This window comes from Hippopotamus amphibius, chromosome X, assembly GCF_030028045.1.
Source record: "Hippopotamus amphibius kiboko isolate mHipAmp2 chromosome X, mHipAmp2.hap2, whole genome shotgun sequence".
NCBI classification, from domain to species: Eukaryota; Metazoa; Chordata; class Mammalia; order Artiodactyla; family Hippopotamidae; genus Hippopotamus; species Hippopotamus amphibius.
The window spans coordinates 127472095-127490058 of NC_080203.1; the positions used below are offsets into that span (position 1 = coordinate 127472095).

A 17964-nucleotide genomic window follows, 5' to 3' on the forward strand; every position below is an offset into this window, starting at 1 on the left:
ATCATCAGAGAAATGGAAGTCAAAGCCACAATGAGGTATCACCTCACACCAATCAGAATGGCCATCATCACAAAATCTGGAAACAACAAATGTTGGAGAGGGTGTGGAGAAAAGGGAACTCTCCTGCACTGTTGGTGGGAATGTAAGTTGGTACAGCCACTATGGAAAACAATTTGGAGGTTCCTTAAAAAACTACAAATAGAACTCCCATATGATCCAGTAATCCCACTTCTGGGCATATACCCAAAGAAAACCATAATCCCAAAAGAAACATGTACCATAATGTTTATTGCAGCACTATTTACAATAGCCAGGACATGGAAGCAACCTAAATGTCCATCAACAAATGAATGGATACAGAAGATGTGTCATATATATACAATGGAATATTACTCAGCTATAAAAAGGGATGAGATGGAGCTATATGTAATGAGGTGGATAGAACTACAATCTGTCATACAGAGTGAAGTAAGTCAGAAAGAGAAGGACAAATATTGTATGCTAACTCACATATACGGAATCTAAAAATGGTACTGATGAACTCAGTGACAAGAACAAGGACGCAGATACAGAGAATGGACTGGAGAACTTGAGGTATGGGAGGGGGCGGGGGGTGAAGGGGAAACTGAGACGAAGCGAGAGAGTAGCACAGACATGTATATACTACCAACTGTAAAATAGATAGTCAGTGGGAAGTTGTTGTATAACAAAGGGAGTCCAACTCGAGGATGGAAGATGCCTTAGAGGACTGGGACAGGGAGGGTGGGGGGGACTCGAGGGGGGGGGAGTCAAGGAAGGGAGGGAATACGGGGATATGTGTATAAAAACAGATGATTGAACTTGGTGTACCCCCAAAAAAAATAATAAAAAAAAAAGAAAAAAATATGTTTATTGTATGTCAATTGTATCTCAATAAAACTCTTTTTAAAGAAAATAAAAAGAAAACAGTAATCAAACCCACATAAACTTACATCCACACACCAGTTAAAAGAGTAAAATTATCCATTCTTTCTTGGATGAGGTTAAAATGTTGCCATTTATGGTTACATTACACTTTTAAAAAATAAGAACTGGTTAAAGTAACAAACTTCCTAACAACTTGGTTAGTAAAAATAACAATGGTTATGGCTGTATAGATTCTCTTAACTGTATCCCCCCACCAATGCCTTACTCATCCTCATCTTTCAATACCTAGCAGTATTTGGTACCACAGTTAGGTGGTCATCAATAAATGTTCAGATAAAGTTACCTTTGACTAAATGTTAAAGGTCAGAGACCACTGAGTTATTAATAATGGCAAAACAGGATAATTGCACTTGCTCAAATGTTTATAAAGTTGATAAAATAATCTGATGACAGATGTCAACTTCTGTAAAATGGTAAATTTTTCTTTTTTTTTTGTACACCTTGTACTATGGACTGCTTTACAATCTACTTTTGCTCAGAAGTTTTTCTTCTCACATTTTTTTTCAGAGTCCTAGTAAAAGGACCTGACACACAAGTTATAGAAAAATTCTCAATACACCTTTATATGACTTAAAAGGAAAACATTAATACAATGATGTGATACTTAACTGCAAGATTTGGCAGTTTAGGAAAGTAACAATATAAAAATTGACAAAAAAAGGATAATGTGTAATTTTTATAAGGATGGTCTAGACATTTAAATCATTATTTTAGCTGATGAATTATTTGAAAAATTATTAGCAATATACAATAAAGGGATAATACTTTGAACAGTTATTTAAATCAAACTAAGGTACAAATAATCAATTTAAGGGAAGTTGTGATTAAGAAATGCCTTTAGGGACTTCCCCGGGGTCCAGTGGTTAGGACTCTGCACTTCCACTGCAGGGGGCACAGTTTCACTCTCTGGTCAGAGAACTAAGATCCTGCATGCCACGTGGCCACAGGGAAAAAACAAAAACAAAAGAAAAAAAAAGATGCCTTTAGGGGAACAAAATAATTGTTCATTAGCAGAAAATGCCTTAACTGTAAACTCCAGGTGTATAACTATATAAATGTTCCAAGAGATAGTCTGTGTTCATTTCATTTGGGGACATTTAACAAGTAGATTCTTGTAAAAGAAAAATTTTTTCTTTTCCAGGCCATGAATAATTACTGACTTACCTTCTTCAACAATTCGGAGCACACTGCAGGTACACCAGATTTAAACAAGCATTGCATCAAACCAAATGGAGATGAAACCTAGCATGAAACCAAATGCTACTCCAGGTTGGAAGCCAAAACCTGACTTTCACTTAGCAACTATGTGCACTAAGATGACCTTACTCGAATCTGAGGTTCTGATTCTCACGGGTCAGTGTATACAGAAGTCTCTTTGATGCAACCATTTAGAGAGCTTCTGAAGCTCCCTGTGGCCCTTGTCATTCATGTCCAGTGATCTTTGGAAATTAAGGTCAACTAAGCTGAGCTACAAGAAAAGGCAGATGCCATGTTCAAGGCTTGTATGGTACTGGCATCTCTCAAACAGAGTTGGAACTTTCTAAAATATCCTGGGGAAAAGGGCAGGCATGTGAGAGATGAAGATGAGGATTAGAAGGATGACTTCAGAGACCATCAGCTGGTAATGATGGAAGCGGATAAATATGTTGGCCCCAAATCAGCCCAGAGTGGGGGCAAAAAGACAGCAAGGAGCTGTCCCAACTTCCAGTAGCCACCTTCTAGTCAGGCTGCTAAGGGAGGCAAAATCAAGGAAGGAAAGGAAAACAAAAGTCCTTAAGAAAAAAGTCACAAAGGGAAAACAAAATAAAACACATAAAGTTATGAATCAAAGTTATCTTGCTGTTTTTCTACAATAAAGAAAGAGAAGAGGACAAGACCAGAGTGAAAATTCTCTTAGTTCTTTCCAACAAGATGGGTAATGATTTATTTGCAATCACCAAAAATAACATTTTACAGAAAGGGAACCATAACATTATACAACCAAGTGTAGCTATAAAATCTCAAACATTCAGGCAATGCATTATTTAGATCACCAAAAATAAAGTTTTATAGAAAATGAACTGTAACAAGCAAATGTATAGCTGCAAATTTTCTTTTGCCATCCATATCAACTCCCTCTAAAATATTCTGGGACAACTTTTCGGTTTCCAAGTGAAACTAAAATTTGTTGAACAGAGTTGCTCAGCCCCATCACAGAATGAAAATGGTTTGCAAAATAATTTTGTTTAATGCTAACAAATAACTAAAAAATGTGCTTACTGCTAACAAGTAACTCTGTCTACTGAAACAGCCCAACCTATGCACACTTTCATGAACATTTCACTGTTCACAGTGAAATGAGACGGCATCTCTTTTCCTGCCATCACAGATGACATGTATCGTGCCAAGGGTCAGATGCTAGAGGCCGTTCAGGCATCTAGGAAGTAATCCTTAACAGAAATAACTACAGTAGGTAAGCAACTCAAACAAATGTGTCCGCCTCTGCCACAGCCCCCCATGGTGGGTGTTGCATTCGCTCTGTCTGTAATGAAGGCCCACCAACTCCCTAGTTCTTTACTGGGAACCGAGAGCACAAAGCTAGAGAAGCTGGTCTTCCAAAACCATCAAAGCCTTAATAAATCGCCCTGGGGTTCTTCGTGCTGTAGTGCGCCTCACAGGCAGCAACATAGGCAGACTCTGGGAAGAAGTCGTCATGATATTCTGCTAAAAACCTGGAAAAAGAAAAAAAATAGCCCCTATGATCACCAGGAAAGACTAAATACCAAGAAGCAAAAATTTAACTTCCAACCATTCTAACATTTCACTCTTTTTTGTATTAGATAGAAAAAAATAATGAATATAATCCTGATGTCTATATACTGATTACTCTCATCGCACATATTCAGCTTCTATGTTAATGACTATTTCATTGGAATCCTGTCACTATCAAGTGTACAAATAGAAATAGAACCTAACCTCCAGTAAGTGGCAGTATTGATTATATAATCACTTCTGTGCCAAAAGGCCTCAGTGACTATTTCTACAGTTTCCTGTTTTAAAAACAATCTATAAAAAACAAACTATAAACTCAATAAATGTCACCTGAGAAATTCACAGTACTTACACGGACTAAGGTAAACCAAAACTGAATGGTTTAATTAGTAAAGAGCATTCTGTGTCCTAATTTGCCCTGCCAACAGCTGTTACAGTTTCAGCTTACAGTACCAAAATTCATAAACAAGACTGACTTATGCCTGACTATGGATTGATGTTAAAATGCAGCCAGTCACTCAAGAATCTGCAACACAGAGATACTATCTTGACTCTGAAGTATCAAATATTTCACCATGAAGGGCAAAAACATTCTCACATGGGCAGCATTAGCTAGTAGGCTAAGTAATGAGCTTCCTGTTTGTTTCCCCTGCCTCCTCCCACCTGTCCAAATTCCTAAAAAGGTGAAGTTAAACTTCTGCAATACCTTCGCAAATTCATTTGAGAGATAACTCTTCTTTCTACTCTTCTTACAGCAATTATCGATCCATTGATTCTCTAGTTACAGCTGACCCTTGAATAATATAGGGGTTAGGGGCGCTGACCCTTTACGCAGTTGATAATGCTTGTATAACTTACAGCTGGGCCCTCCGTATTCACTGTTCCTCTAAATTCACAGATTCAACCAACCACATGGATCATGTAGTACTATAGTATTTACTGTTAAAAAAAAATCCACGTGTAAGTGGATCTGTGCACTTCAAACCTGTGTTGTTCAAGGGTCAACTGCACTGAAGTCTTTCTAAGTTAATTCCTAAAACCCTAATTTGTATTTTGTATTGGGCATACCTCAAAATTAACAGGCTCTCCTATGCTAACTTGCAGCTATCTCATTTTGGCATTATTTGATTCCAGCTTACAAAATGTTTATGCCAAACAGAGTTATGGGTTTGTTTGAGGGGGAGGCTGGAGGAGAAGAGGGCATTTTTGAAACTTGTTTCTAACAAAATGTTATAAAGTCTAATTCCACTCATGGATACTTTATTCAAAATAACCACACAAAGGTATCAATAACTTTTAAAAACTCCAAGACCCATTTCTCTGACTGGAGTGTTCTCCACTCTGGTAAATCCTACTTATTAGCTCTTGCAGGTTGGGGCCTAAATACAAGGAAAAGGTACTCCCTTAAAGAGAATGAAGAAACAAGGTCAGGTAGATAGGACAAGCTGGGTGACGCAGGGTGACAACCAGCCTTGAACGCCAAGAGGAACTGGTCAGCAGACATCTCGGTGGGAGAGTTGGGCCACAGGCATAAATGAGGTTGGGGTCTACTACCCGAGATGGGCGGAGGACAGAGCCTCAGGGCGAATGATCCGACACTATAACAAAATGACTGGTTCTGTCAGGTGAAAGAAACAATACTTTTCTCTGAACTCACAAACTATCAGCATAGACTATTGGTCATCTATCTTCACCCCAAAATCAGACCTGTAAATTTAAGTTAGTTTATGCACATGCAACAAAGAAAAGTCACATACTTAGGGTACTCCTGAATAAAATATGTGAAATTAAATTATTATCAATCTCAATCAATTTTTTAGAAAATCAATTTTCCATTCACATGGTTATCCAACTGGATTCTTCTAGTGACACGAAAAATTTTATCTCCGTACAATGAATACCCTTCACTTAGAAACCAGAAAAACCATGAAGGGAAAAAATAGCCCAAAACTTCCAAGTTACAATTACTGTTAGAACCAACCATACTTAGGTAATACTGCTACCATTTAAAATACCACTGAGCTAGCTTCCACATCTGCTGAAGACAAGTTCAGAAAAGTCATATATAAGGTGGCAGAGTAAGTTTTGACAAAGTAATAACAATACCTCAGAAAGAGATCAAAGTGCTTCAGTAAAGCCTTCAGATTCTTCTCAGAAAAGGACATCTTTCCAAGGATTTCTGGAAGTTTCACTGCATTAAAAATAAAAGCAAAACCAGATTAACAATCGGCAGAATCTGGCGATGAGTAGGACACAGTCCAGGATCCTCTGGGTCCCCATGTGTCCTTATTTTAACTGAAATTAGCATCTACATTACCGAACAAAACCAAAGCTCTTACTGAACACAAAGATAGAATAGTAGTACAAATACTACAAACACAATTTTTATGAAATTTAAGATTCAGTGTTTATTTTAAGAGATCAACGTTCAATGATTTTTCTTAGACCTCAAAATTACCATAAGATGTACATAAGCCTACAAGTGTTAAAACCAAAGCAGAAAATAAAAAGGGAAGGAATAAAGCAGGGACCAGGATTTCTTACCAAATAATCTCAACAAGTGTTGCGCCCCATAAATGTAAGAGGGTGGAGGTGGCTGGTCACCTGGGGGGTAACTGTCAGGTACAAGTTTCCAGGAGAGGACCTGGGAAAAACACATTAAAGGCTCTGTTGTTATCTTAACCCCCCTTTACCAACAGATCCATACCTTTGGACTCTGGGCAGAAATACACACACTTTGACATTCTCAGGCTAGCAGAAAGACATCACTCATCAAGTGTCACATTTCTACACCCAAGCTTCCCATCCTTCTGTCACCTCTGGAGCTGCCTCACAGCTGGACCAGAAAATGGGAAGAAACCAGATGTGGAACAAAACAATGACAAGAAACCAATGTGGGGACTTCCCTGGTGGTCCAGTGGTTAAGATTCCGAGTTCCCAATGCAAGGGGCCTGGGTTCAATCCCTGGTCAGGGAACTAGATCCCACATGCATGCCGAAACTAAGAGTTTCCATGCTGCAATTAAGACCCAGTGCAGCCAAAATAAATAAATAAAATAATAAATAAATAAATAAATATTAAAAAAAAGAGAGACCAATGTGGAGATTCTAAAGCCATCCCATTTTCCTTGGCAACATGGAGACACTTAATCACCTAAAAATTATGACAAATGGCATGCAGGTGAAAAAAAAGTCACTATATCAAATAAACATAAACTTATAAAATAAATAAAATGATAAAGGAAGACAAAATTAGATTAGGGAACTCCTTGATTTTCTAATTTTCAATACCTACTATCTGTGAATTAGCTGTAACCATACTGGTCATTTTGCCCCTTTTCCTCTATTGGAAATTCTGCTGTGTTAGACAATGAAGCAGTAAAAGGGACCCAAAGATGTTTTGAGTAATGTTACCACTGTTTCAAGATTCTCTAATTTTCTGCTATGTTAGATTCACTTTGGAAACTAATTTCATCCACTGAATCAAGTGAAAATAGACTTCAACCCTGGTAACTGATTTCTTTTCCTTCACTTTGAATTTCAGAACTGTGGGTGGGTTTGGGCCTTTGTTAAAGTGAGAGTTGAATTTCAAAACTCTCTGATGAGCTTCCATAGAAATACTTCAGCAAATTACAGAACTATTCTACTGAGTTGTTGCTTTGCTTTTTGGGATCTGTCAAGTTTAACTTGGAAATAGTAGGGTCAAAGGAAACCCTCTACAAGACAAAGCAGGATGCCAAAACAACCCAAGAAAGGCTGATGTAATCAGTTTAATCAAATAAAATTGGAGAAGTGGACAAGTCCCACCACAGTTCCATGTGACTCCATATGAAGGTCCAGGCTTCAGCCCTTGCCTCACTGACCCCACCCTTCCGTGCAGAACAAGGCTTAGGGAAGGAGTAAGTTTTAGCACCCTTATACTATCCCTAGCACCTAATTCTGTGGTGTACACCACTGAAGCTCGGGAACTGTTTTCAACAATGATACTCAAAGTGAACACAGAGAAGTCTGCGACCCTGGAGGCATGAAGTGCATATGCATGTGCAAAAGCAGGTCACTTGGTTAGTTAGCAAGCCAGTCTACCTCACTCACTCAATTCTGCACCTCAATACAGTGAAGCATCTCCTATTTATCAAAGATGCATTATGGGCGGAAATAACAGGTTTCTAGTGGAGGGATTCTCAACAAGGGTGTGCACGGGAACCACCTGTGATCTCAACCAGGAATTTGTGAGTCCAGACCTTCCCTGATGTGATGGGGCAGCGAACGGCATTGGGAGAGTGAGTCTCAGGTGGTCAGGATGCAGAACCCTGGGGAAAACACACTGCAACACAGGCATTTACGGAGGGGGATGCACTAAGGTCTCATGAATCACTGAGACCCTGCCCAACTCCAACAACTGACTAAAAATCCTGCTTTTTCACTAGAGCTCGCAGCTGTACCTACAACCACTAGATGGCGGCCCTGCACCAGTGACCAGAGTGGAAATGGCCGTGCCACAATATTCAGATGTCTTCTAGAAGAAACGTGATTCCCCTTGAATAATAACACCTGCAGGGCCTTCTTGTCTGAAAAATGGAAATATAGGGACTGCTTGCACTAGGAATTTCCTAACTCTTCCCTCAACATCACTGTAACACAAATTGGGTTTTATAGCAGGGGTCAGCCAACATATAGCCAAATCCCCTTGTGCTAAAAACAGTTATGTTTTTAAATGGTTTTTAAAAAGTTAAATGAATAATACTTCACGACATATGAAAATCATGTGAAATTCAATTACTAGCATGCGTGAATGAACTTGAGACACACAGCACATTCACTCATTTGTGAACTATCCACACCGTTTTCATGCTGGTGCACATCCCTGAAAATATTCACAATCTGACCCTTTATAAGAAAAGTTTGCTGTCCCCTGTCATCAAATATTCTGTCCAGTAAAGCCATCCTTCCCTGTGTACAGATACAAGAAAATCCCATTTCCTAGGTGAGATTCACAGAATATCCCAGTGGACTAAGACATCTCCTGAACTCCTGAAACACTCACTACCTACCTCAGTTAACAGGCCTTAAAAAATAGTTTTAAATTGAAGTTTTCCCATGTGTAAAATGGAACGCTGGTGATGCAGCTATTCTCGAGAACTTGAGGTAACTGAGGTCCAGCGCCTGGTACAAGGCTGGCATACAGCACACCGTCAAAGGCATGATGGTTATGTTACTGTTGACGATGGGGTTGATATTTTTAACTGATTGAGAAAATGCCAAAAGTAGAGTAATATCTCCTAACATACAAAAATGATCCAATATTCAAATTTCAGTATCCACAAATAAAGTTTCATTGGAACACGGCACACTCATTCATTTACATAGTGTCTGTGGCTGCTTTGGAGTTGGGTAGTCTCAACAGCGACTGTGAGGCCCACAAGGTTTAAAATATGTACTCTCTGGCCTTTTGCAGAAAAAGTGTGCTGACAACTGTTCTATAAAGTGAAAATATTCATATTTCAATACCTGTACTTATTGGAAATAAAAGATGGATGTAAGTGTAGGGCTGGAATCCTAACCATTGTCTCATTTTAGAAACCACACACACAATGTTACACATCATATGCACAATTGGTAACATCCACGGCAGGAGTAACATAATGCTTCTTCTAAGAAAACTCCTCCTGTAGGACTTAAGAAACCACAAAAGGAAGGACTCACTAGGGATGAATAGCAGACACTAACTCTTTACCTCATTTATTTCATTAGTTCTTCTCCCTTCAAAGCCAGCAAACACTGTACTCCCTTCCTTGCTAGGGGTCAGAGGAACAGGCGAGGATGATCTGCTATGAACAGGTGTCTCTTCAAAAGGAAAAGATGTTAATTATTCACTTGGAAATCACACAGCTACTGAATTCAAGATTGCTGGAAGACCTTTACAAACAGCAGAGAGGTTATTAATCTTTAACAATAAGACTTCCTATTAAGGACTGTACCTGGAATATTATTTGGCAGAAAAAAGGAAAGAATAGAAATCAAGTAGAGATACACGACAACATGATGAACCTTGAAAACAGTGTTAAGTGAAAGAAGCCATAGACAAAAGGCCACATAGTGTATGATTCTACTGATACGAATTCATGCCCAGAAGAGGCAAATTCATAGGTACAAGAAGTAACTAGCGGTTGCCCAGTACAGCAGATTGGGGCTGGGGAGGGACTGCTGACTCATGAGCCAGCGCTAAACTGGTCAGCGCCAAGGATCTGAATTGCAGAGCTGAAGGCGCGGGAGCTCCCCTCCCTTAGCTAGCTCATGGCAGGTTAGGGAAAGTGCCTCATGAGCCCCAGGTGGGCCAAACTTCTGAGTCACAGTCCCAGAGCCAAGCAGGCGCACCTGGATGTGAGCCTGTGCTCATGCTGTTCTCCCCCTGCACCTCTTGCCGGCTGGACTCCTTTCAGGAGCACAAAGTAAACACCAGCTCTCCCCAGCGCAGCCTTCCTGCACGGGGCGTGGACCTACTCTTTTCCAGGTGCAGGAACAGCTTGGGCATGCTGGCGGACGTGTCCTGCTGCCGGCGCTTGGGCTGAGGCGAGGCACTGCTCTCAGACAGCCTGTCATAGTTGGCAGAGTGGCGTGTGGACCGCCTCAGAGACTGCAAGGCTTCCGGCTCGGCTTTGCGCCTTTTGGGGGTGGCTGGTTCGCCTGTGGGTGGCTGACTCTCTGTGGACTGTGGTGTGGATGGATTCAACAAAGGTGGGCTTGGAGAGAGCTCCTCCTGGTTCCTACACAAGAAAGGGGAAAACGTCACATATGCCCGGCCCGCGGAATCTCTGTAAAACCTGCAGGGGTTATTCAATGTCCACCTTCAGATGGTAAACACACCCTCCACTCCACTCCAGGAGGCTTAGACACCTTCACTTCCAGATGTGCCAAAACAAATATTTTCCTAAAAGGTAACTAAACATATTACATCATTTTAACCCTTTAAATAATTCTTTAAGGCACGAGGGCATCGAAGATTGTGATGTTCTTTTATACTTGTCTTAGATCAGTGGTTCTCAATTGGGAGTGATTCCACTGATTGTCACAACTGGGAAAGCGCCATTGGGATCACATGGGTAGAGACCAGGGATGCTGTGCTACATCCTACAGTGCACAGGACGGCTCCATCACAAAAGAGCATCACAGCATAACTACTGGTAGCACCAGAAATGCCACAAACGTTGGCCAAATTTTGTGGAAACACACAGTCCACCCCAGACACTGGGAACCTTGAGGTTTGGAGGAGGGCATGGAGACATTAACATAGGCCCCCAGTGAGTCACACAGGCCTCTCAAATGGGGTGGAATCAATGGAGAAGGAAAGCAGGCTGAGAAGAGACAGTCATGAAGCAGAGAGAGAAGCAGGAGGAGACAGGAGCCGGGAAGGAAAGGGAGAGGGGGGTGAAGGGGAAAGGTGGCAGACACATGGCGCAGCAAGTGGGAAGTTGTCAGTGCCCTTGGGGAGCAGAGGGAGGTGGGAGACAAAGGAAGATGGTAAACAGGCAAGAAGAGATGGGTGAACGGAAATCATGAGGACAGACCACTCTCTCTCTCTCTCTCAGGAAGACAGTCCTGAGGGAGACAGGGAAGTAGCTTACACAGTTGTAGGCATAGACTTAGGTTGGAGGACTTTCGTTTCCCCCAAAGAATAGAGATCTGGAAACGCTTGCTCACCGAGGGAAGAAAGTGGTGACACAGCAGAGCGGGAAGGAAACTAACCTTTACTTGAAAGCCAAAGGTGGCCGGCTCTTCATGAACTTCCTCATTTAATAACTACCTACAGAAGGAAATGTTCTTTCCATTGTTTAGAGGCAAAAGCAACAGACTCAGAAGATACCTCCCCAAGTCACACAACCTATAAGTAAGGGAGCCAAATTCAAACCCACACCTACCCTTCTCAGGCTATGCTCTCTTCACCCCACTATCTTTGGAGAGAAGGGGATGGCTGCACAGAAGCCAACTTCTCTACACTGAAATCTTCACTTGGTAAAACCTTTCAGAGTCATTTGAAAGTGAATGATGACTTAGCTTACCCAGAAAAAAAGAAAACCACCAGTATGGGTGCTTTGAAACCTACTCCCTCCTCCAAATATGTTGGCCCCATAGCAGCCAATGGAAATCTTGAAAAACAGATTTAGCTATTCGATTGCTGATATCTGATGATTGAACTGCAAGCTAACTTACCTATTAGTGTTTGTGGTACTTTCCTTAATCGGAAGAAAAAATTTGGACGAAGTCACCTTTTTATACTGAACTTGTTCATATGGATAGAGCAAAACCAATGGGAGAGTGTAATCAAAGGTTATTCTTAATCCATCCACCATCTCCTTACAAAGGTCAACGCTGGAAGGATTGAAGAGATTAGAGATGCAATAAAATAATAAAACTTTCCAAAATGTCACAATGAAGCTGTACATTTTTAATGAGGAAGAGTTTTAAACGTTATATACTACACCCATGTGTGTAAAAAATAAAGGTAGTCTGTAGATGCTAACAAAGAATTCAATGCGAACACAGATCTATAATACAAAGTGCAGTAAGCAAGTAATTTTAGCTTACCACACTGAACACAAATGAATATACTCAGAGCCACACAAGGAGCCCAAGCAGTCTGTGCTGCAGAAGGTGGACAGGCCCCAATCACCTGGAGCTGAAGGTGTGGGGTCCTGATGAACTGACACACCTCTTTAAACTTCAACAATCTACTTGTCTGAGTCTACTCCTGCTGGGTCATGTGCGCAAGGCAAGCTATGAGGACAATTACTCAAACTAGGATAAAGACCTGTTTGTAAACAAGCTTCGATAAAATTCTCATCCCTATTCTGGTACTTCTCAAGGAAAGAAAAAGAGTTGTCTCCCTAAATTACATGACTGAAAAAAACTTCTCCTGGTGTTGGGCAGTGCATATACTCAGTGGATCCACACCACATACCTAAGGAGTTACTGACCATTCCGAAAAAGGGACAATATTTTGAAATTAAACTGGTTATTACATGAATTATTAAGTGATATAGTAAATGAAATTCATAATAACTGAAACAGAGACATGTTACCTGTTCTAAATGGAAGTCAGTTCTCTAATAACCAAAGCGAACCATGAAACGTCAACCCTCCCTCCCTTACTTACTTCTTTTCTGCTGGGATATAATGCACATTCATGTTGGCGTGTGGCATAGCGTGATGGTGACGAGGCCTCTCATTGGCTGAAAAGGCTGCATTGATAGCAAAATGCTTCACATACGATTCCAAAATAGTTATGATGTTGGTCTGGCATGGAAGTTTCACTAACTGTTAACAAAAATATAAACATCTGATGTATCCATCCCATTGTATAAACCATATATTTCAAGAAACAGTGGTCTTGTCTACATCATTTTTGAAGATCGAATATAAAGTCAATTGTGTTTGAAGATACTTTTCTTGAGTAAATGTGCTTTGAAGCTCTTTGACTTTTTTCTTCTACTGATCATATCTCCCCATGTTGATTACAGTAATAATTTTTAAAATAAATGCAAGCAGTGGTTCTCAGCTTAGTGATCCATTAGAACCACCTGGGGAGCCTCTAAGATATCCACAGCTGCCGCCCCCAATACCACAGATCAATTTCACCTTGACCTCTTGGTTGAAGCCCAGGCATCAGGACTTTGCAAAGCTCCTAGAAGATTCTAACGGGTAGCCAGGGCTGGAAAAGACTGTGTACACTTTCATCAGCAGAACAGTACTGTCAGAGAAGTTTAAAACCCGACTTAGTACAAAACTTAAAGTATGAATTTCATTCCTCCAAGGTTCTCAACTTTTTGAGATTGCAAAATATGGCTAAATGAAAGCTCTACTACAAATCCATGTTTTATATGTTCTCCCTGTATACCCGTTTCCTCCTGTTGATATAGTAACAATCGTCCTCAAGCTTCTTCTTCAGAACTTCAGGGATTTCTATCGTTATAGTTCTTTCTTCCATTTCCTTTTTTGCATGTAGCTCTGGTTCTTCCTTCTGCAATATCACAATTCAATTTTTAACTACCTAAAACAGAGAGTCTATATACGAAGAAGGACTAACATAAGGACAGCTTACAATGAAACAGACCCAGTTAATTCTTGACATCTACACCAGTAATGATGCCACATGTTCTAATGAAAAGTACATTAAAGGTCAAAAGTTAACTTGTTTTAGGGCACTAACCACATTGCAAATGCTTATTTTGTTTCTTCCCAATTTAACTTTACCAGTGGGATTCACAATAACTTTGTAGACAGGCAAATAGAAGATGCCAAACTCTGATACACACCATTTAAAAATTAGTCAGCATTATAAAAAGTTCACAATTTCATTGGAAAGAAACAAATAACTATGATCTGTGAAAACACTTTAGGGTATAAAGAGCCACAGAGAGGTTCTTATGCTACTATAACTAAGGGTTAAGGGTTATTTTCACTTACATATGAAGTACAATTTTATAATATTTGGTTAAAGAGACGTATTTTTACAAAACATTTCACAACTATAAAATTTTACCACTAAAATATATGCCAAAGACAAAGAGTTTTTACAATAAAAACTTTATGATGATGGGTGATGACTTAGAGGGGTGGGATAGGGAGGGTGGGAGTCGCGGGAGGGAGGGGATATGGGGATATGTGTATAAATACAGCTGATTCACTTTGGTGTACAGCAAAAACTAGCACAACAGTGTAAAGCAATTATATTCCAATAAAGAGCTTAAAAAAAACCTTTATACCACTTCAGTCTTTTCTTCAATATCACTTTCTTCACTTATTTCTTCATTCTTTTCTTCACTACTGTCATCAGAGGAGCTGCTTATTGCTAGGTAAGACAAAAAACATCAGGCAAACCTGCATTATACATTTCCCTAACCCTTACGTCTACAATACATTAAGGTGGCATGCGTGTCCTACTGTTGGTAGTAATAAACTACTGTCCTGTAGAAATTTTAAATGCGGAACACAAATACTGTACCTTTCAGAAATTTATTTCTAAAAACTATAACACCAATTTCAAGGGATGCAAAAACCACATAGGTAAATGATCTGCAAGTGTTTAGTCATCTAGGATCCTATGGTTCCCTGCCGCATTCATAAGTGGAGCAAGGTACCAAGAAGAAAACATGAGAATGGACCTCTGAGGGGTTAGAATAAAGACACTGGCTGAGAAGGCAGTGGTCATGTGCAAGACTGATGAGGTCTAACTAGAAACTTATTGACTGTTACTTTAATTGTCAAAAACAAAAGGGGCAAATGTTTTATGTAATGAGCTTCAAATGTTTCCCTGTCTATAATTCCAATGAATCTTCCCCCTCAATCCTGCGGTATAAAAGAACTAGGTAGAACTCCTTTTAACCAGAGAAAATGAGTCAAACCACTCACAGTTTTCATCATTTTCATCTTTTTCTTCGGCAGGGAGGCTTTTTAAGACAGAGTCGACACCAGGCAACCTGCAGCGCTTCCTCTTTCTTCCTGTGCTTCTCCTGAAACAGATAAACACAATTGAAAATGTTGACGTTGACTGATCTGGGTCTTGAGGTAGAAAACAAAAGAAAATAACAATAATTCTTAAGTATCAAACATATAATTAAACTCTGAAACATAAGTAGTAATCTGTTTCAGAATACTACACAATAATCTCGCTGAAAGTACAGCAGTTATTTAGAATACAATAGAAACACTACTCACCAACACACTTTAAATAATGGAAACTTACTTAATAAACCATGTTTACCAGATTCTTAAACTTTTACATTATAAAAATTCTAAACACTAAAAGAAAACACACTGAGTAACATTTGTATGTTTTTTGTATTCTTACAGCCGAGCTACAGCTTTTCTTGCCAATTTACGCTGTAATCTCCGATTTTCATCTGTGTCACGAAGGACATGATCTTCAGCTGCCCATCTATCCCAGCTAATCAAACAAAAAAGGAAAAGAATGTAAAATTCAGTATTTTAGTTTGATATGAAACAAATGTTAAAAGCACCTCACAGGAACTGATGTGTCTCAGAATTACTTACATTTTAGAAAACTTTATTTCAAAATCAGAAAAAAAGATGTAAATAAATTGAAAAGGGAACTCGTTCAGACACAGAAACAACTGGGGTTTCCAAAATTACCCATAGAGAATCCAAATATAATCGACTTAGAAGTAATCATTCTTCAGAGTAGGTAAGGTTTGATTAAAAAAAAGCAAAAACAGGAAATGAAACTTTCCTAGGAGTGTTTCTAAAACTTAATAAAGAAGTTTGCAATGTTGCTGTGTAGAGATGATCAATTTTCAGCCCGGTTTAGCAAGTACACTCACCTTCTGTTCCAACCATTAAAATGGATCAGATATTCTGGGATCTTTCTGCCTTTTTCGTCTTTCCCAACAATAACATCGACAATCTGAAACCAGGAAATATCGTCCACAAACGATAGAACATACAGAATATTAGAAACTGGATCAGGAAAACTAGATCATACACCTTTTTGTAAAAGAAAAGAAAGCATTCTCTCCTTTTTTAGACAGAGAGCTGGGCTGAAACATTTTTCCTTTCAATTCCATTTTTTTTCCCTGAGTGGATGCCTCAAAATAGGCAACATCCCTCCAACCACCTCCCGATTGGTCTCTGAGTCTGAGAACGGGTGCAGCTTCTGAAGCCATTGGCCGGCGGGGTTGTCACTACTTAAAAGAGTCCAGGCCAGACAAGCGAGCTGCAGCCGAGAGACCTCTGGGAGTAGTAGTCTCCTGGGTTCCGCTGCGTCCAGGGCCAGTTCTTCTCGATTACAGCAACCCTCACAGCGTTGTCCCCTGGGGGAACGACTGGGCCAAATGATGGAGCGTGTCACCCTTGGGGAGACTCAAGGCAGGGAGGGAGGAAGCACAGCAAACAGTAACCTGACAGGGGGCAGCGGGGGCAGAGTCCGAAAGTAGAACGTAAAGCCAGGAGGGCTTGGGAAGTCCCCCAAAGGGCAGCACTGCCCAGACACTCCTGGCGCCCTGGGGTCCGGGGCCAGCCCCCACCCCCGGACGGCGAGGCCCACTCCCTCTCGCCGTCCAGACCTTAGGAGCTGCAGATGTGGTTCAACATCCCCTGAGCCTCAGAGACTTAGGTGGACAGACACGGGGCGCGACACGGAGACTGAAAACCTGAATGTTGCAAGGCCCTGAAAGACTAAGACACCCGGTCAACCTTGCCCTCGGGGTGGGGGTCGCGGCCTACGGGAGGGGGCGGGCCCAGACACGACTGATACCCCAGGGCAACGACGTCGCAAGTCGACCGCCAACACTGTGGCGCTATGGATTAGGACCTGGGCTGGTCGATCAGGGCGTCGCGCCGGAGCCCACGCGGCACCAGCTGGCACAGAATGAGGAAAGGTTTAACCCGAAGGCAGAGGCTGTGTGCCAGCGCGGCCCCTGGACCCACGGACCCCGCTGCCCTCACCGGCACAAACCGGCGCCACGGCCCCAGCCTCGCCCCACCACCCACTCGAAGTTACCGAGGGCGCCTGCGCAGCCCTTGGCACTGGGCGGAAGCGGAAGCGCAAGCGCCCCGGCCCCGACTCCCCATCGCAGCGCCCCGCGAGCGCCCCCTGTTGCCCATGCGGCGCCGCGCAGGCCGAGGAGCCGCGAGCAGGGAGCGCCCGGGCCCCGCCACTTCCCCCGCTCCGCGGCGCCGTCCGCACCCGCATCCGCATTCGCCTCCCGTCCCGGGGTCCCCGGCCCGCGCCTCCTCCCTGTCCCTCCGCGGCGGCACCTTGGCATCGTACAGCACTCGCGCCTTGGTGGGGTCAGGCTCGAAGCACAGCACTTTCTCCCCTGAGTGGAATTTAAATTTCATGCCCTCGCTCGCGCTCATTTGCTCATCGTGGCGGAGGGCGAGGCTCCGGGGCGGGCGGAGCGCGCGCGGTGGGGGAGGGGGGTGGGGGCGGGGAGGTGGTGCGCGGTGGCGGGGGTGGTGGGGAGGGAGCGGGGACTGGCGGAGGCTGCGGCCGGCCCGCCCTCGGCCCCGCCTCTGCCCGCCCGCGCCACCGCTGGACCTCGGAGCGGCCGGGCGCGCGCGCTCCCGACCGAGCGCGCCCCTGCGAGTCCCCGCCGGGCTCCGGGACGGCCGAGGTCCGTCCTCAGAGCGGCCCCTCCCGCCCTCCTTGGAAAGGCGGCCGAAGCGGGCTGCGCCCACGGGGTCATCGTGCCGGACGCGCGCTCTCCGGTCCGGGGACGGGAGACGCTAGGAG

The 17964-nt window shown here is 42.3% G+C and overlaps 1 protein-coding gene across 5 annotated transcripts; it reads right to left on the minus strand.

Annotated features, from left to right (window-relative positions):
- Positions 1–2866: 2866 nt before the first annotated feature.
- MSL3 (MSL complex subunit 3) lies at positions 2867–17637 on the minus strand. 5 transcript variants are annotated; one of them, XM_057718578.1, is made up of 14 exons: positions 17416–17629; positions 16421–16552; positions 16052–16135; positions 15562–15657; positions 15123–15223; positions 14477–14562; positions 13609–13731; positions 12868–13028; positions 11925–12083; positions 10218–10480; positions 9451–9560; positions 6262–6361; positions 5824–5908; positions 2867–3677 (listed from the first exon to the last, which is right to left on the minus strand). In XM_057718578.1, the coding sequence occupies exons 1-14, from the start codon at positions 17586–17588 to the stop codon at positions 3578–3580; spliced, it is 1773 nt and encodes a 590-aa protein (XP_057574561.1). In that variant the 5' UTR covers positions 17589–17629; the 3' UTR covers positions 2867–3577. The 5 variants fall into 5 exon arrangements, 4 of the variants coding, with proteins under 4 accessions (XP_057574561.1, XP_057574558.1, XP_057574559.1 ...); XM_057718575.1 differs by lacking the exon at positions 16421–16552 and having other exon boundaries at positions 16052–16134; positions 17487–17637; XM_057718576.1 differs by lacking the exon at positions 16421–16552 and having other exon boundaries at positions 16052–16134; positions 17416–17442.
- Positions 17638–17964: the final 327 nt, after the last annotated feature.

Bases quoted from the DNA above. Each gene is read 5' to 3' on its own strand.
- MSL3 (XM_057718578.1), bottom strand. From the start codon at position 17,588: ATGAGCGCGAGCGAGGGCATGAAATTTAAATTCCACTCAGGGGAGAAA. The intron at 15,224-15,561 runs GTAAGAATACAA...TATCTGTTTCAG, and splicing joins AGAAAAGCTGTAGCTCGGCT to GAGAAGCACAGGAAGAAAGA. The intron at 5,909-6,261 runs GTAAGAAATCCT...TTTTTAATGCAG, and splicing joins ACACTTGTTGAGATTATTTG to TGAAACTTCCAGAAATCCTT.